Source organism: Delphinapterus leucas, chromosome 6, assembly GCF_059928025.1.
Source record: "Delphinapterus leucas isolate spDelLeu-1000000601 "Yukka" chromosome 6, BTC_Dleu_Yukka2, whole genome shotgun sequence".
NCBI classification, from domain to species: Eukaryota; Metazoa; Chordata; class Mammalia; order Artiodactyla; family Monodontidae; genus Delphinapterus; species Delphinapterus leucas.
Window position 1 is genome coordinate 109,939,877 of NC_143134.1, and position 17,085 is coordinate 109,956,961.

Consider the following 17,085-nt stretch of genomic DNA (forward strand, 5'->3'; position numbering starts at 1 on the left):
TTGTTCTACATTTGGAGAAACTGAAGCCTCGAGTGGGAATATCATTTTCTGAAGGTAGAACAGTCCATGAGTAACAAGAGACAGGACTAAAACCTGAGCTGTTGTTTTCTGATCTAATACCTCCTACTCAATCCCCCATTCAACTATTGGGAAAGTTAAAAAATTAAGGGGTTTATCATTTTGCAGGAAAAACAGGCTAAATGGTTGGGATATCTATCATCTATCTGTCATCTATCTATCTAGCTATCTAGCTATCATCTGTCTATAGATATCTGAAGCTTGATACTTTCCATAAAACCTACAAGGAAATTTCAGGTATATTAGGCATTCTTTTTTTTCTAAAAAATGCCTTCTAAGCTCTCGATAAGCACCAGGGTCAGTCTTAAACATCTACAATATATAAGTGATTTTATAGCAAACATATGAGGTGGGTGCTTTTAGTGCCCCCTTTTATAGAAAGTAAGACACAGAGAAGTTAATTAACTTGCCAAGGTCACACAGCCAGCAAATGGTAGAATTAGAACTCTAGACTGGCTCCGAATCTTATGCTCTTATGTAGCATATTACACTTACTCTCAACACATAAAGAGGATCAGTGAATTGAGAGGAAAAAAACTATATATTTTTTAATATATTAATATCTTTTCTGTTAAGGTGCTGAAACAGGAGTCTCTGACTCCTCAAGAACCTTGTTATAGACCGTTAGACATGCACGAGTTCAGACTGATTTCCTGACCCTTGGATGGCTGTATAAGCATTAGTTTCTCAATGCCTCAGTTTCCCCATCTGTCAGTAAGAGCATCTAATTCAAATCTTGAGAGACGCTGTCTGCGTAAATAGTTTTCAATACCCAGAAGGTGCTGCGTGGACGGCTGTGTGAGATTGGGAGGATACACACGACGGTGCTGAGGGATTTACTCAGTGGGCTGGCTGGGGGCAGGGGACTGGCCCTAATGACGCTGCTGCTTTGGCCAGTCCAGCTCTCCCCGCCACACAGCTCATCCTGCAGAGGGCTCTGTTGACCTCGGAGGAGATAACAGTCCTTTCAAAGAACCAGAATTTGGGTCAGATACGAACGCCTAATTAAAAAGTGAAAATGATTTCATTTTCTTGACTAAAAGTAGAAGGGTTCCCTCCCAATAAAGGAAGCATAGACCCCCATTTATGTGTGTAAACTAGGTCCTATGTGACCACTAACTCTCGAGCCTTGAAGGAATCAATGGCTTTGACCTTTGGTCAGTCATTAATTCCTCCAAATTACTTAGGGCTGAGTCCTTAAGGTTATGGGTTGCAAAGGAAAAGGAGGAAAGTATACATGTACGAGCCACATACACGTGTGGATGGATGGCTTTGTTTTCATGGGTACAAACATTTCAAATGGATGAGTGCAGGATATCTAGAGGAAAGGTGTGCTTTTGTGGAGAGACAATCGTGACACAGAAATCATTTCTGTGGCCTTTTCAGCTTACCCTGCAGCATCTCAGCTTTCTGAATTTCCCCCCACACCCACCCACTCAAAGTGGCTTCTCTTCCTTAGGAATAAGGATTCTGTGCTAGGGATTCCTACTACTTGTGCACACAGCCTACACACCCCTCTGCTTTTTAGCAATCAGTAGAATCTCTTTTCAAAAGCATTTTATCAAATGCTTCTTTTGTTTGAGGCCAAATAATCATCATAATACATTTCCATCATGAACCTCTCCTCTTTCATGGATTCCCAGGATTTTAAATGGACTAATGGGTGCAGGTTCCTAAGGCATCACAGCTCCACTCGATGACCCCGTGAGAGCAGAATCATGGATGCATTCTGCACTCCCAGAACTGGTGGGAGGCCTAGAGATCACGGAAACCAGTGGTTTTCAAACACAGTGCTCTACAGCTCAGCTTTTATCTGTGGTACACAGTGGCTCCAAGGTAAGATTTTGTTTGATCAAAGGGTTTCTTGGCTAAAGATTTAAATAAATTCAAATATTAAAAACACAAACATGCCCTCTCATATATCAGATGAGGGAACTGAGGCCTGGGGGTGGGTAAAGTAGAATTAATAAGTTACAAAAGCTGCTATGAGCAGTGGATTTGGAATCAGGCATTCCATTACCAGCGCTGTCATTTACTAACTACGTAACCCAGGGGAAGACACTGGGTCTTGACACCCTCCCTCCTCTAGAACACAGGAATATCACCACTCACTTTAACTCAATCTATTAACGTTGTAATAGATTTAAGGGATATATGGTTGTGTTAAAAACAGAAACGCTCTCTACATACGTCCATTTATTTAACAGATCTCTGAGCACATATTAAATGTCAAATATCTACTTGGCATCTCTTTTTGGAAGTCTCAAGGGTTCCCAAGCTTTTCATGTCCAAAACTGAGTACACAGTCTTCTTTCCAAACCTTCCAGGGTGTTCTAGCTCTGTGAATGGTACCAGCACCCACCAGATTGTCTGGCAAGCATACCTAAAACACATCCTTGGAGCTCACCTCAGTGCCTTCCCTTGAACTCTCAGAGTCAATCTACCATCAAGCCCTGCTAATTGTTCCTTCTAAATACCTCAGCATCTCTGCACGTTTCCCATTTTTACTACCTATACAACCCCTGTAACTCACATGGCAACCATCTCTCTCCCAGGCGCCTCCCACTGGTCCACCTGCACTCACCCTCTGGTCTCTGCACACACTCAGGTGCTGAGACTCTCCCTCGAGGCGGCCTCTCCTGACTCCCTGGCCATACTGCCCTCCAACGCCACGAGATTTGCTCACAGGAGCCCCTCGCTCCTTACATACATATGATTCGCATGTCTCTGCAGAGTTACCTGATCGGTGCCGGGATTGCCCATTAACTAGAAGCTCCACGAGGCAAAAACCCAACTTTGCACCTCACCTCCTTTATGGCCTTGGGTGACTGATGTTCCTCCCCTGAAATTCATTTTTCTCAACCACAAAAACAGGAAATAGCTAAGTTACCTGAAAAGTGACTTCCAGCTATGGAAGTCGATGAATTCGCTGGATATCTATAGCAATATCTACCTATGTATGTACATATATATATATACATACCCATATTTACACATATATGTGTGTTCATTTATTTAGGGAGACAGGTACACACACGTGCACGCACACACACACACACACACACAGACTCAGGAATCAATACAACTAGCTTTGACTCCCCTCTCCAGAGGCTTCCTATGTGCTATGACACATTATTCTCTCTGTCGTCTGGGTACCACAGAAGCAATACATCATAGGACCACAAACTTGATTATGTTATTCAGTATTCCACTCGCTGGAGACTTACTGAGTGCCTACTCTTTGATGGCTGCTAGGATGGCTCTGGACCCTCCAACGTGAAAGGCTTGGGGGGTTACTGAATGCTCCCCCCAGCTATACTAATTCCAGTGAGATCATTTTCCCGACTTGGCAGGGCACCATTCATGCAGTAGTAGCATCAGGCTCTCTACCTGAATTCTCCAGGTCCTTGTAAGCTTCGGCCCAAGACTTGGCCATGTTGGCCAGTGTGTACTCCATGATCTGGATGTCGGTGATGGGGCAGTTGCACTGCGGGAACTCCTCGGCACACTGGCATCTACACTGGCTGTTCTGGCACACGTATTCCCCCTCGCCGTTGCACATGATGTAGCTCAAGGCTGACTGGACAAACTTCTCTTGCAGGTACTGAGGGAAGATGATCTGAAGACCTGTTTGAGAATAGCAAGGAGGGGAAAAGGAAAGGTTAGGAAAGGTGTTTCATTAACAGTTTCGAGAGGTGATGCGTAGGACTCCGAAGCTGCTAGCTTTCTCTTTGTGTAACCAAACTATCTCTGGGCCTGCCTAGACCCACACAGGGCATAATTGGCAAGGCCTCCAGTTGCCTTGCTTCTAGTTAAACTTCTCAGGTCATGACCTTGGCCATCTCTGCACTGCATACTCTATTCCGTGATATTAGGACTGAAGCTAGAGCCAGATCTGTTAATATACCTTTTCCATTTTGGGAGAAAACCCTTACTGAAAGCACAAGATTGCCGTTTATTTTTCCTTATTTCCTTCTTTTCTTTCCTTTTCCTTTCATCTAATATTTATGAACCTATTTATGAAGCACAAGCCCTGAGCTAGGCACTAGGTCTATAGAGATAAAAAAAGACACGATATTTGCCCTTGGGAAGTTTATAATATAATCAGCAGGGGTAGACATGGACACACATCATCATAACACAGCTTTATAGACCCAGAGCAGAGTCGGCCATATGAGGTAACTGGACAGCAGAAGGCTGCAAACAGCATTGCTGGGATAGCAGGGAAACGTTTGCAGAGGAGATGATATTTGGGCTGGTTGAAAAGTGAATAAGAGGTCATTATGTAAAAAAGAACAGGAAGCATACTCTAAAGAGAGGGGTAGCAAGAACTAAGACTTAACATGTCTGGGAGTTGCTGGTGAATGAAATGAATTTGATGGGTGGGGTTGCAGTGCTGGAGGAGAACAGGTTTTAGAAAAGGGCAGAAGCCAGAGTGCAAAGGTCGTTATTATATACGCTAAGGAACTTGGACTCCATCCTGTGAATAATGGGAATACTTTGGTAGTTTCCTGGGTAAGGATGATAGAAATAGAGTTATATAATTGAACAGGACCACAGTATCACTCACACATACACATAAATATCAGTGGAGAATGGCATCAAATTAAATTAATTATCTCTTCTTTGCTTAAAAATGAAGAAGGCAAAGCCCACCAAGAGGAAATGAGTAGCTCATGGTTATAAGATGAGTACTGTTGACCACACCTCATGATTTTTTCTCTACACTTGACTAATCAAAGTCCTAAGCCAGAGGGCCAATGATGGAGAAGGATTTATCTGGGCACGAGTACTAACTACTCTTGTACCTATGAAATGTCAGCACAGCAGGCCAGCGCCTATGGTGCCCAGAAAAAAGGACAACTCTGGGCTAAATTAATTAATTCAAGCACTTTTGCCTGGGACATTTCTCTCCACCTCATTTGGAGCTGCCAACAGTTTTTGCCACCAGTGCATATTGGGGTAATGGTTTTACTACCCACTGTGTAAAAGAGAACTGTGCTATTTGGATTAAATTTTTTTCTCATTCGTGCTTCAGGGACATCCCTAATCCTACTCATCAGGGATCTTCTGAATAAACTCAGCATTTCTTTCACTCTCGACTTCAAAGTTGTGTTTCTAGATTTTTATCTTTGTTTCTCTTGCTTTCAGATTATTAAAAAAAAAAACGAAGCCCATCATTTCAACCTGTCTTTGTATGGCAGCTAAAAAAAGACTATTTTCAGAGGGGCCTTGTGAAAAAGAAGACTGTGCTTCTAGTATGCCTTCTGGTAGGAAATCATAACACAGTAGTTAAGAGCTGGGCATTACTAGAGTCAGGCTTCTCTACTGACTATCTAAGTCATCTCAAGTTAGTTAGTCAACCTCTCAAAGGCTCCACTTTCTCTTCTCTAAAATGAAGATACCTTGAGTACCTACATCAGAGGGTTATTGAGAGAGCTAAGTGAAATAATTCTTTAGAATTGTCTAGAACAAGTCCCTGACGCATAGCAAACGAACACATGTGGTTTATTCCTATTTTTGATAATGATGATGACAGGGATGCCATTTCTCTGATTAAAGTTTTTTTTAAAAGTTTCAACAGAAACTTCAGGATAAACAAAGGAACAATAGCTGTGAGTATCTAATCAGAAGAAGAAAATATCTAGAAGGCAGTGTTTGGGTATTTGGAGAGCTTCCACAAAAAAGTGGGGTCTAGAATTATGTGTTTGTTGAACCAGCACTGGTGGGAGGGCTATTCGGAAAGGTGGATCCTTTGTCAACATGCACAGAAGACGTTCTAACAGACAGAGCTGAACAGCCCCGGGGCGATGATCCATCACAAGGCTGGGTGGGTGAGTGCCACCCCAATGAGCAGAGGGTCCAAATGAGTGAGTCACTGCTCAGAAGGGCTCCTGTACGGAGGGGTATGATGCAAATACCAAAAGACAGAGCAAATCAAATCAAGCAGTAAAGTCCTTCTAAACCAAGTCTCTAATTCTTTCGGAGTATGCATTATTGAGTCACTTTATCTGTATCACCATGTTCACTTCCAAAGCAAAATTTATTTTTAGCTGATCCCAATCCCCTACAGGCATCTAAGTCTATGGATTGGGGTTAAGTTTCTGTTGCTTAAAGAAATTCTACAGACTATACTCTCAGTCCTACTTTTCTAGCTTGCTCATCATTTTCTTTCTCCCCCTTTGTACGGGATAAAATATTCTATTCTTAGTCCCGGCCCAAAAGGAATTTGGGGAGAGCATTTTTCAAAAATTGCATTAAATCATTTCTCCATCTGGCAAGGATACAAAAGGCAGTATTACCTACCCCATGTAACACAACTGAAAACAGATGAAGTTTGGGATTGGGGGGTTTCTGGGAACAGCTGAAACACAAAACTGGTTGCTCTTTAAAAATGGAAACCCAGAACCTGCCAAGCTGTCTCTGAGGCGGAATCTCCTGGGCAAATTTGAAAGAGAATAATGAAGACATAGCAATTAAAAAGCACTTTTCTGCAAAATGTCATTACTGTTTAAAGTTACATAACCATTTTCCAGCAGCGGAGGTTCACATAGCAGTCACCGGCAGTGTCGTCTCCCAATGACCTGTGTCCAACAAAGAGGCCCATTGCTGAGCACCTCCTACATGGGCGCCTGAGTCCTGCTGGCTTCAATGGGAGCCATAAATAATTTGGAGGGGGATTTGGCCTGGGGAACCACAGTTTGAAAGATATACAGCTGCCGGCTGGGGTGGAATCTTCTGTCCCCAGAGTTCCCAAAGATATATACACACACACACACTCACACACACGGAAAGGAAAACTGAGAAAATGAGAGAGAGAAAAAGGCCACCCTTGGTGCCAAGCATATAAATTTGGCCTCACAAAACCCAGGAAGGCAAGAGTTGAAAGTTCCATTTGCACAGCAACTATCCCAAGCTAAACATATGGAACCTGCAGCCCCAGCCCAGTCTTGTTATACTTAAAAAAAAATCTTGTACTTTAAAATGGAATGTTCTGCTGTTCCACAGTGGGCACGATGTCGATGTGGGAACCCCCATGTCATCTGCCTTCTCTTTTCCTGATTTCTGCCCCATCTTCCTCAGTCCCCTCTCCTGCCTCACTTCAACACGCACGTTGCACGATACCTTTTGTATTTTACGTACAGTCTCTGTGCTGTCACACGAGAGGGTATCTCTATTTCCCTGACCGCGTCCTTTCTCCTCTCCTTATCCTCTCTTCCTTTTTTTCAGGACACACGAGCATCCTGCCCTTTTTCAGTCCCTCTTTTGTGCCAGTCTTATTCTTTCTACAGTCTCTGCACTTGTCCTCCCCTGTGCCTAGAATATTCCTTTTCGAGATCTCTGCCTGGCCCCCTTGTCCTGCCATCCAGACTTGTCCAGACCACCCGAGTTAAAATGTCTCTTCTATTTGCTTCACAGAATTAGTTTCTGAATGAAATTACCTTATTCATTTGTCTTCATTTTTGTTCCATCTCCCCCATTAGACAGTGGGCTTAAGGGGGACAGCCCACTGTCTAATGGGGGAGATGGGCTTTAGGGGGACAGAGGCTTATCTGTCCACGACAAGCCCCCAGGGTGTAACTTAAGACCAAGCCCTGTGGAGATTTCAGACTCTCATTTGTTGAATGAAAGAAGCATCCCCTTTCTCATCCCAACTGAAGAGAAAGTTGTCCCTAAAACCTTTGAGGCCATTAGAATTAAAGACATGTCCATAGCTCCACAAGACTCAGGACTTGAATCTGGGAATTCGGACTGAACTCTGAAACACTCGCAGGTCCTTCTGCATCTCCAGTGGGTAAGTGTGGAAACTGAGACGAATGCCTGCCTGGCTTGGGGCCTCTGTGGTACCTATGGCACAGAGTGGCCCCTGGGAATGTCTTAGCCCCTCTGAAACTCAGTTTTCTTGCCTGTGAAGTTAAAAATCCCAATAACCACCTTCCAGGGCCGTTGAAAAGGGTAAATGAGGGGAGAAAAGGCATAAACAGCAGTTTAGCAAACACCTGACTCTTATGGGCTGAATGTTTGTGCCCCTCCCACCCCAATTTCATATGTTGAAACCCTAACCCTGCCCCACCTTGTGATGGCATTAAGAGGTGGGGCCTTTGGAAGATGATTAGGTTTAGATGAGGTCATGAAGGTGGGGTCTCCACGATGGGATTAGTGCCCTTACAGTAAGAGGAAGAGACGGGAAGGCATGCACGCTTGCGCTCTCTCGCTCTTCCTCCCTCTCTCTCTCCCTCTCCCCCGCCTTGCCTCCCTGAGCACACACTAAGAAAAGGCCACGTGAGCACACAGTGAGAAAGCAGCTGTCTACAAGCCAGGAATGTGCCTTAATCGGACACTGAATCTGTCGGCACCTTGACCTTAGACTTCCCAGCCTCCAGGATGGTAAGAAATAATGTCTCTTGTTCAAACCACCCAATCTATGGTATTTTGTTATAATTAAGTGTTCAATAAATGTTAGGTTCCTCCATTTACACCCTATTAGAACATAATCCATTACCTGGACCAAACTTGAGCCCTTCTTGGAAAAATCCTTCTTGAGTAGCCCCATTTGGGCTAGTAGGAAACATGCCAAGAGTGCAATTTGTCTTAATAGCATTATAGTAATTATTGTAGGTGCTCATTATTATTGTTCCATTGTTTGTACTTCAATGAATTTTCCTTCCTTCCTTCCTTCCTTCCCTCCCTCCCTCCCTCCTTTCCTTCCTTCCCTTCTCTCTTCCATCTATCTTCTTCTTCTCTCCATCTCTCTTTCCTTCTTTCCACACATATTGCTTAAGCTCTACTGGGTGGCAGGCACTGTGCCACAGATACCAGGGCGAATAACGCAGGCAACTCCCTGCCCTCGCTGGCCTCACAGTTAAGGAAGGAGACAGACCTGTAAACAAGCCGCTTGGATGCAGTGAGACCAGTGCTTTAGCAGAGGCACAAGATTGCTTGGGGAACACACGGGAAGAATACCTAGCCCAGCATGGAGTAGGGGTGGTCAAAGACTCTCTTCTAGAGGAAGCAGCATTTAGGCTGAGACCCAACGGATTAACAGGAGTTAGGGGATGGGAGATCCACAGGAAGAGTGTTCTAGAAAGTGGAAACAGCATGTGCAAAGGCCTCAGGAAATATTATTCTTTCCAACTAAGAGCCAACTTAGCCATCACCTTTCTTTCTGATTAAGGTTCATCTTTTTTTGTTTGTTCATTTACTTCCAAGTTCCCTAGAGAAGAACAACTTCCGGCACCTCAGAGAAGATCACAACTCTGAAGGGAAGAATGACACAGAGCAGAGATCTGTCAGCTCATTAGAGGAACAGCGCTTCTTACAACAACAAAGGTCAAGGATCCTGGTCTCTTACAGGCAGGGAGTGAACCTGAGATTCAGAAAAAGAAAAGGCGGCTCACTGTGCTTCTGAGTTTCAACCACTGGGGGGCGCTAAAGTAACAGAACTTTCAGGGTAATCTTACATTGGATCCCTGGAGACCTTTGAGGACATTGTCAATATTGCTGTTGTCAATATTGCTGTGTAAAGCAGGCACCTGGTTCAGGTGACTGCTCAGTGAGCTAGGGAACACTTAATGTCTGGAAAAGAGGACACTATCAACAAAAGCCAATCCAAACTTCATCCCTGACCCTGACCCTGCTCCTCTGCTGATAGGACCTCTTAGCCACTTTCTCCTTCTTTCAACAAGCAGTACCTGAGGAACTGCTGGACTAGATGTTTCCTCCCTTCTAAGGACACAGAAGTGCTACCTGGAGATTCAAAACTAAAGTTCAGAATCCAAGAGACAAAAGCCTTAACTGATGATTAAAACATAAAGTTGTATGATGTCTGGTAAATAGTAGGTGTTCAATAAATATATTTCAAATATTGAATAAGCCAGTGATCTATTATGAAGATGAAAGAAAATAAGCCTGGGCATGATAATTATGGAAGACTTCGTGATGTGAGTAGGATGTGGGTAGAGTCTTGAGACACGAGCCTGGTCTCAGTAGATAAAGAAGGGCATCCCCAGCGTTCCATGGAGAAGGCATACGCTGCACAAAGTTGGGTCAGTGTGTGCATACCTTGTATCAATCTAAGTCTTGTTCAAGGCAAGAGCTCTATATCTTCCTTTTGTTTCCCTCAGCTTTGTTTTATTTTATTCTATATCCTAATTACCTAATATAGTAATATTTTGATGGATTTGCTCTTTTCTGACCTATTTCATTAAACATTAAATGTACGATCTCTTACAGTGCTAAGAGGAAGAGGGAAAAATACAGGTTCTGTTTTGGTTGAGTATAAGTATTTTTCTATCCTGTTCTTGCATCAGAATGTGGCCCCCTGTAGACCTCTCAGAGCCCTACAGGAGTCCCACCTGTTGTCTTGTACCTGCTAAGTTCTGCTTGTCAAATTCTGTCCATTTCTGAAAAGCACGAGGCGAGGAGAAGGACAAGGACTGTACCTTTTGCAAAAAGTCAGCCTGACCCCCTTCCTGTGAAAGCCCAGGGATTTCAGACTGGCAGATAAAGGACTTCCTGGTTCCAGCAGTCATTCTGAACCTCAGTGTAATGAAGGCGTGCAGGTCAATTACCCATCTGTTTGTGTTTCTATTGCGGTGAATTACAGTATCTATCGCTGACAGCTCATTGCAGTGGAATGGAAATAAGATGATAATTCACAGGGTGAAACTGTGCAGAAAGGGCAAAAAGGCTATGATCTCATTCAGAAGCTCAGCCCTGTCTCCATGAAGGGTCATTTGCACTCCAGGAAATGAAGAAGGGCAGCTACCTGGGGGGAAAAGTGGGTGGGTTCTGGCTCCCCCTTCCTGATAGAATAACCCTGCGGGATCTTGAGGAGTAGACGTGGAACTCTTGGAGGAAAAATACAGGTAAATGATATTCTGCACAATAAAATGAAAACCTTTTTAAACCAGCAGAAGTTTTGAGGGGTGACTGGCAGTATAGAAAGGTGACCATGTAGGGATGCTCCAAAGAACCTATTAATGAGTATTCGGTGCTCCTCCCTGCAGTGTCCTGCCTTTGAAAAAATTACACACTCCCACCCTCTGAACTCAGATAGGTTCCCGTGACATGTTTTGGTTAATGAAATGTGCAAGTGATGTTTGCAACTTCCAAAACGAAGCTACGAGGACCCACATATGGATCCATCAGATTCTCTTTTCCCATCACCACAAGAACAACAATGTTCCATCTAGAGGCCACTGCTGTTCTCCCGATAAATGCCTTCTTCATTCTGTGAAGCAGAATCACAAGTGACTTGTGACCATGATGTAGCATCAGTAAGAAATGAGTATTTACATTTGCCAGCCACTGAGATTCAGGGATTGTTTGTTAGCACAACATAACCTAGCCTGTACTGATGGATACAGGAAGTGGCAAACTGGGGCCCCCGGGCCTATTTTCACAAATTAATTCTATTGGAATGCAACCACACAGATTGAAGTATTGTTTACAGCTGCTTTCACATTACAATGGAAGAGATGGATAGTTGCAACAGAGACTGTGTGTGACCCACAAAGCCTAAAATATTTACCATCTGGCTCTTTACAGAAAAAGTTGGCCAGCCAGTGTACTAGTTGATCATGAAGATTCTTTCAACCTTGATTTTCTGAGTCTATTCTGTGCTGGTCTTATTTCAATTATTAAGCAAATAGGTATCTATTAGGTGCCAGGTACTCTTTCAGGCACTGGCGAAAAGGCAAGGAACTAGAAACAAAATCCTTGCTCTCATGGAACTTACCTTTCAGTGAGGCAGACAATCAGAGGAGGATTTAAACTGGCAAAAGGGATTGGGGGCAGGGAGACTTCTAAATGACAGTTTTAACTTTGAAAAAGAGAATATGGTCTAAACTATGAAATCGCTAACGATAAGGAGGCCAAAATGCTTTTTTTCTCCAACATAATTTAAAAATTCAATTTCATAAAATTGCAACATGAAGATGCCCTTGAAGCTTTAAGAAGAGGTTGAGTCAATTTAAACCTAAGCTTCTTCATAGAATTCATGATAAAAACCAAATGACGCCTCTAAGATTCTGTGTCACCTGATCCCTAGGTCAGCTGATGTCTGCAGATTCTTTTCTCACCTAACTCCCCTTTTTTGCTACATCCTGTACCACTACCACCGCTGTCCCCCAAATGCTCCAAATTCTCTTTGTTCAAATTTTGGCTCCACATCTGATTAACGGCATGACCTTGGGAAGTTAAAACTAAGAGGCTTAACTTCTCTGATTTTCAGTTTCCTCATTAAAGCTTCCTGTGTAGGGTTTTTGTAAAAGTTAAATGAACAATTTTATATCTTGATTGTGGTGGTATCTTGATTACATGATTGGATATGTCTGTCATATTCATAGAACTGTTCACCTCAAAAGGGTGAATTTTCCTGGATGTAAATTATATCTCCATGAATGGGAAAACAAAATCAATTATGTAACCCATGTGAAGCTCTTAGTACATGATAGTTATCCAACTAATGTCATTTCCTGTCCTCACCCTGTTTTCTATTGCTTTCTCTGGAAGCCTTTGACAATCTGAGGCATTCTCTCTGTGGGCAACCAAAGCACCTTGCACATAACTCAAATTCTAGTAGAACACATATTGCATCATACTATGTGTGTCTATATTCATGTTCCTCCTGGTCTGTGAGCTCCTTGAATGCAAGAGGCAGTACCTCATTCACCTCCCACTTCCTTGTTATCTGGCACATTAGTGGGTACCCAGTAAATGAGTTTGAATGAAGGTGAATTTAAAGAGGATGTGCTTCAGAGAGGACTGTGTTTCTCTGTTCTGGGCTTAGCACAGCCCACCTCTCTAGAGCCATTCCTCATGAGCAGGACCTGTTTCATCTTTCCCAACATCATAGCTTGAAACCTGAAGCTACTTTAACTTCAGCTCAATAGTGAAGGGGACAGGTGCTCAGAAACATCTGAGTGAAAAAAATGCACAAATTGAAAAGACATCCTAAGAGAACAATGATGCTAAAAGGCCTTGACCACTAATTTCAGCACATATTTTGTTTGGGATCCATTGCTACAAATTATGATTCTTGAGAGCTATAACTGCCTTTTCATTCTTTCCATGCTATCAAGCACAATACTAGATCACAGTAGGTGTGTAAAAATAAAACTGTTCAATTCAGCCACTCTTAGGAAAGTCCTTTCACTCACCATGTTATTGAGGCAGGCACTGTACTAGATGTTAGAGATACAGAAATGAATAAGACGGTTTCTGACCTCAGGGGGCTCCAGTTGGGTAGGAGAACAAAATTTATAAATGTACAACTAAAATAAAATATACACACATTTCAGCAAAAAGGAATAAAGAAAAGACCTCTACTTCTGTAAGAGTAGAGGAGTTTGGAATAGTTATTGTGGACAGGATTGAACCCAAGTGAAATTACAGTCCAGCATTTGCCAAGTTGTATAACACGGAATCATAGATCTGCAGATGTAACCAAGATCAAATACATTCAGGAAACTCTGTGTATTTAATCCAGCTCTTGAGACTCCTAATACACATTAGCCCAGTTGAGGCACTGAGAAGTCCCGCAGTAAATAAGTGTGGTTTATGTTATTTAATCCAGTGTTTCAGTATTATTGAGCTTTTGCTACATTTCTGTTTCCTAACAAACAGCCTCCAAATCCCAGTGGTTTACAACCACAAAGGTTTATTTCTTGCTCATGTTTCAGGCTGGCTGGGCTTTGGCTCTGCATCAGATGTCTTCTTCTTTCGGATCTATACTGAAGGAGTGGCGTCTCTCAGGTATATGCCATTCTCATAACACAGGGAAACAAAAGCCAAGCCAGGCAATGTCTCCTCAAGTGTTTTTTAAGATGAGGCATGCATTATATTCTCTTACATTCCATTGGCCAAAGCAAATCATATGTCCAAGTGCAATGTCAACTAAGTGGGGTGTATACATCTCCCACAGGACAGCATTGCCTGTCACACGCAATGCACTGTTATGTATAATTCTCTCAGGGAAGAGAGAGATGCAATCATGCAATGTACCACAGAATAAACTTATTTTTCCACCAAAGCTTATTTTTTAAAATTGAATTGCCATATGATCCAGCAACTCCACTCTTAAGGTATATACTCAAAAGAATTGCACAGAAGTATTCAAATAAAAACTTGAACACACTGTTCATAGAAGCAATATTAACAAAAAGGTGAAGACAACCTAAATGTCCATCAACTTATGAATGGATAAACAAAAGGTGGTCTATCCACACAATGGAATCTTAACTCAGCCATAAAAGAATGAAGTACTGTTACGTGCTACAACACAGATGAACCCTGAAAACATTTTGTTACATCAAAGATGCCAGAAACACACACAAAAAAACATATTGTATGATTCCAATTATATGAAATGTCCAGAATAGGCAAGTCAATAGAGACAGAAAGAAGATTAGTAGTTGTCTGGGGCTGGAGGGAGTGGGGAATGGGAAATTACTGCTTAATGAATATGGAATTTCCATTTGGGATGGTGAGAAAGTTCTGGAACTAGATAGTGATGACAGTTGCACAACACTGTGAATATACTCAATGCCCCTGAATTGTGGATTTTAAAATGTTTAAAACATTAAACTTTGTGTGATATATATTTTATCACAGTAAAAAATTAAGATTCAAAGCAAACTGATTTGACAGTTCAAATAAATTTAAATCAGTAAATATTTATTGAGCATATACTACAAACTAAACACTGAAATAAGAAGTGAATAATGAATACGTTAAAAAGGATATGATTCTACTTTCAGGGAATTTAATTGCAATTTAGTAGAAATATGAACAATTGTGCACATGAAACAAGGTAGAATGTATCTAGAACACAGTAGAAGTGCATCGAAAGTGCTATATTTGCAGTGCCAAAGAAGAGCTTAATTGTGCCTAAGATGTATTGTGAGGGAAAAAAATAAAGATTGACTTAATAATCTTAAAAAATAAACAGGTACTGTGTTTGAAGAGAGTCAATGTATAAAAATTTCCACGGGTGATTTATTTAGGTTTTGGCCTTCCTGACGCCTGATTTGTGTACAATCAGAGACCAACAAGAAATCAAGTGGGATGTGGTGGTTAAAGTAGGTCAAACTGTCACATTGATCACTGATCAGTCAGGAGTTCCATGCTGCACACTCGGCCACAAGTTTATTGAAAGGTATAGCCCCACGTGACCACATACCAAATGATAAATCTTCTGATATTCCCCCCCCCTCAACACCAGCTTATGCTCCATTAGCATTTCCACCTCTTTCTGTACAAGTCTGAGTCTTGAGTCACCAAATTATTCCAGATTTCCCCTGGTCAGAGGCAGCCCTTTTTATAGTCATCTATACCTGGAATGTTGCAAGGCTTTCATAATCGTCTGTTATAAAGGTATTTGATCTTTTCTGGTTCTGGATTCTTTTGAGAGTATGAGAATAGCTATGGAAATGGCACACCTACGCACATCCACAAGTTGGCAAGTAATTTTAGGAAAATCGCAGACTTTCTAAAGTAAATAGCAGAACCTATCAGCACACAGAAAGCGCTATACAACTACTTGCTCCAATAAAAACCATGATTATATGTTCCAGGTTGAGACACAATATGCTACACACTTTAAGAGCACTGGCATTGAGTGGACCTGTGCTCAAATTCTTGCTCTGCTGGCTACAAGAGCGTTACTAACTTCTGTGAGCCTCAATTTGCAAATCTGGAAAATGGGTCTGTGTTGAGGTTTCTGAGAGATGAATATAAAGGAATGAGCTCTATACCTGGCACAAGAGAACTATCCAGGAAATCACAGCTATGATTTTGTATCCGCCCTCTTGGGTTTTAGGTCAGGTGCTTTCAACATATTTTTCAAATAAATGCAGAACCATGACTCCGAGGCAGTGGTGTTTTTATTCCCATTTATTAGAAGATCTAGAGAAGCTCAGAAACTTAACTAGTCCAAGGACTTATCACTATCACATGTGCTCTCGTACACTCCCTATTTGTCCTCTGAGTTTTTTTTCCGCTTTTTTTTTTTTTTTTTTTTTTTTGCGGTACGCGGGCCTCTCACTGTTGTGGTCTCTCCCGTTGCGGAGCACCGGCTCCGGACGCGCAGGCTCAGCAGCCATGGCTCACAGGCCCAGCCGCTCCGCGGCATGTGGGATCTTCCCGGACCGGGGCACCAACCCGTGTCCCCTGCATCGGCAGGCGGACTCTCAACCACTGCGCCACCTGGGAAGCCCTCTGATTGAGTTTTAATTGATATCTTCAATCCACTTCTTAAGAGGAACTTCACTTCTCACAAGGCAGAGAACATGGTGCCCCTTGGCTCATAAAGTAAAACCAATACTTGGAGTCAAGCAGTTGGGTGGAAGTCAGCAATCCCATTTGTCATGAAGGCGCTGCTCTTTTATTCAACAGGCTTTACAGACAGCGCCACAGGAAGACGGAAACACGGATTCCCATCAGTGCCTCCTAGGCCCCGGCTAATCGGCAAGAAGAGCCTTTAGTCGCAAGCCGTTGCCGGTGACCCCGGGCTAATTCTTAATGAGGATTCAGCCCGAAGCTGCTGACTAGAGCAGGCTCTGGCAACAATCACTCCGCCTTCCACTGGGGTCACAAGGCCACGTGGGGTGACGGGGCTTCATGAAAAGAAGGCCTGATGACGTTCCTTCCCCTCTTCCTCGACTACTGCAGTTGGGCAGGGATTTATTCCCATTCTACCCACATCTAGAATGTGTTGTGCTGACTCAAGGCTCCCTGAGAAAAGTAATCATGGATCCCAGGCGGCTAGGAACCAAAACCCGGGGGATCTTGGGAAAGTGACTTCACCCCTTGGGGCCTCAGTTTCTTCATCTATGTAATGGGGAGCATGATCCCTATCTCTTAGTTGGTGGGAGGGATAAACTGGCTCATGGATATAAACACAATATGCCTAAGGAGTAACAGCTCAAAATAACGTACATTTTAAACAGTTCAAATACTCTGTTCCCCTCTCTCTATTAGTTGTTGCAAGATGATTTTAAAAAT

The 17,085-nt window shown here is 42.7% G+C and overlaps 1 protein-coding gene across 1 annotated transcript in view; it reads right to left on the reverse strand.

The window, feature by feature from the left end:
- BRINP1 (BMP/retinoic acid inducible neural specific 1) overlaps nt 1–17,085 on the reverse strand; it is a 128,814-nt gene that overhangs the window by 27,368 nt on the left and 84,361 nt on the right. The window contains exon 5 of the mRNA XM_022578901.2: nt 3,469–3,705. Within this exon, the coding sequence (XP_022434609.1) occupies nt 3,469–3,705 (237 nt within the window). The remainder of the gene's footprint in view (nt 1–3,468; nt 3,706–17,085) is intronic.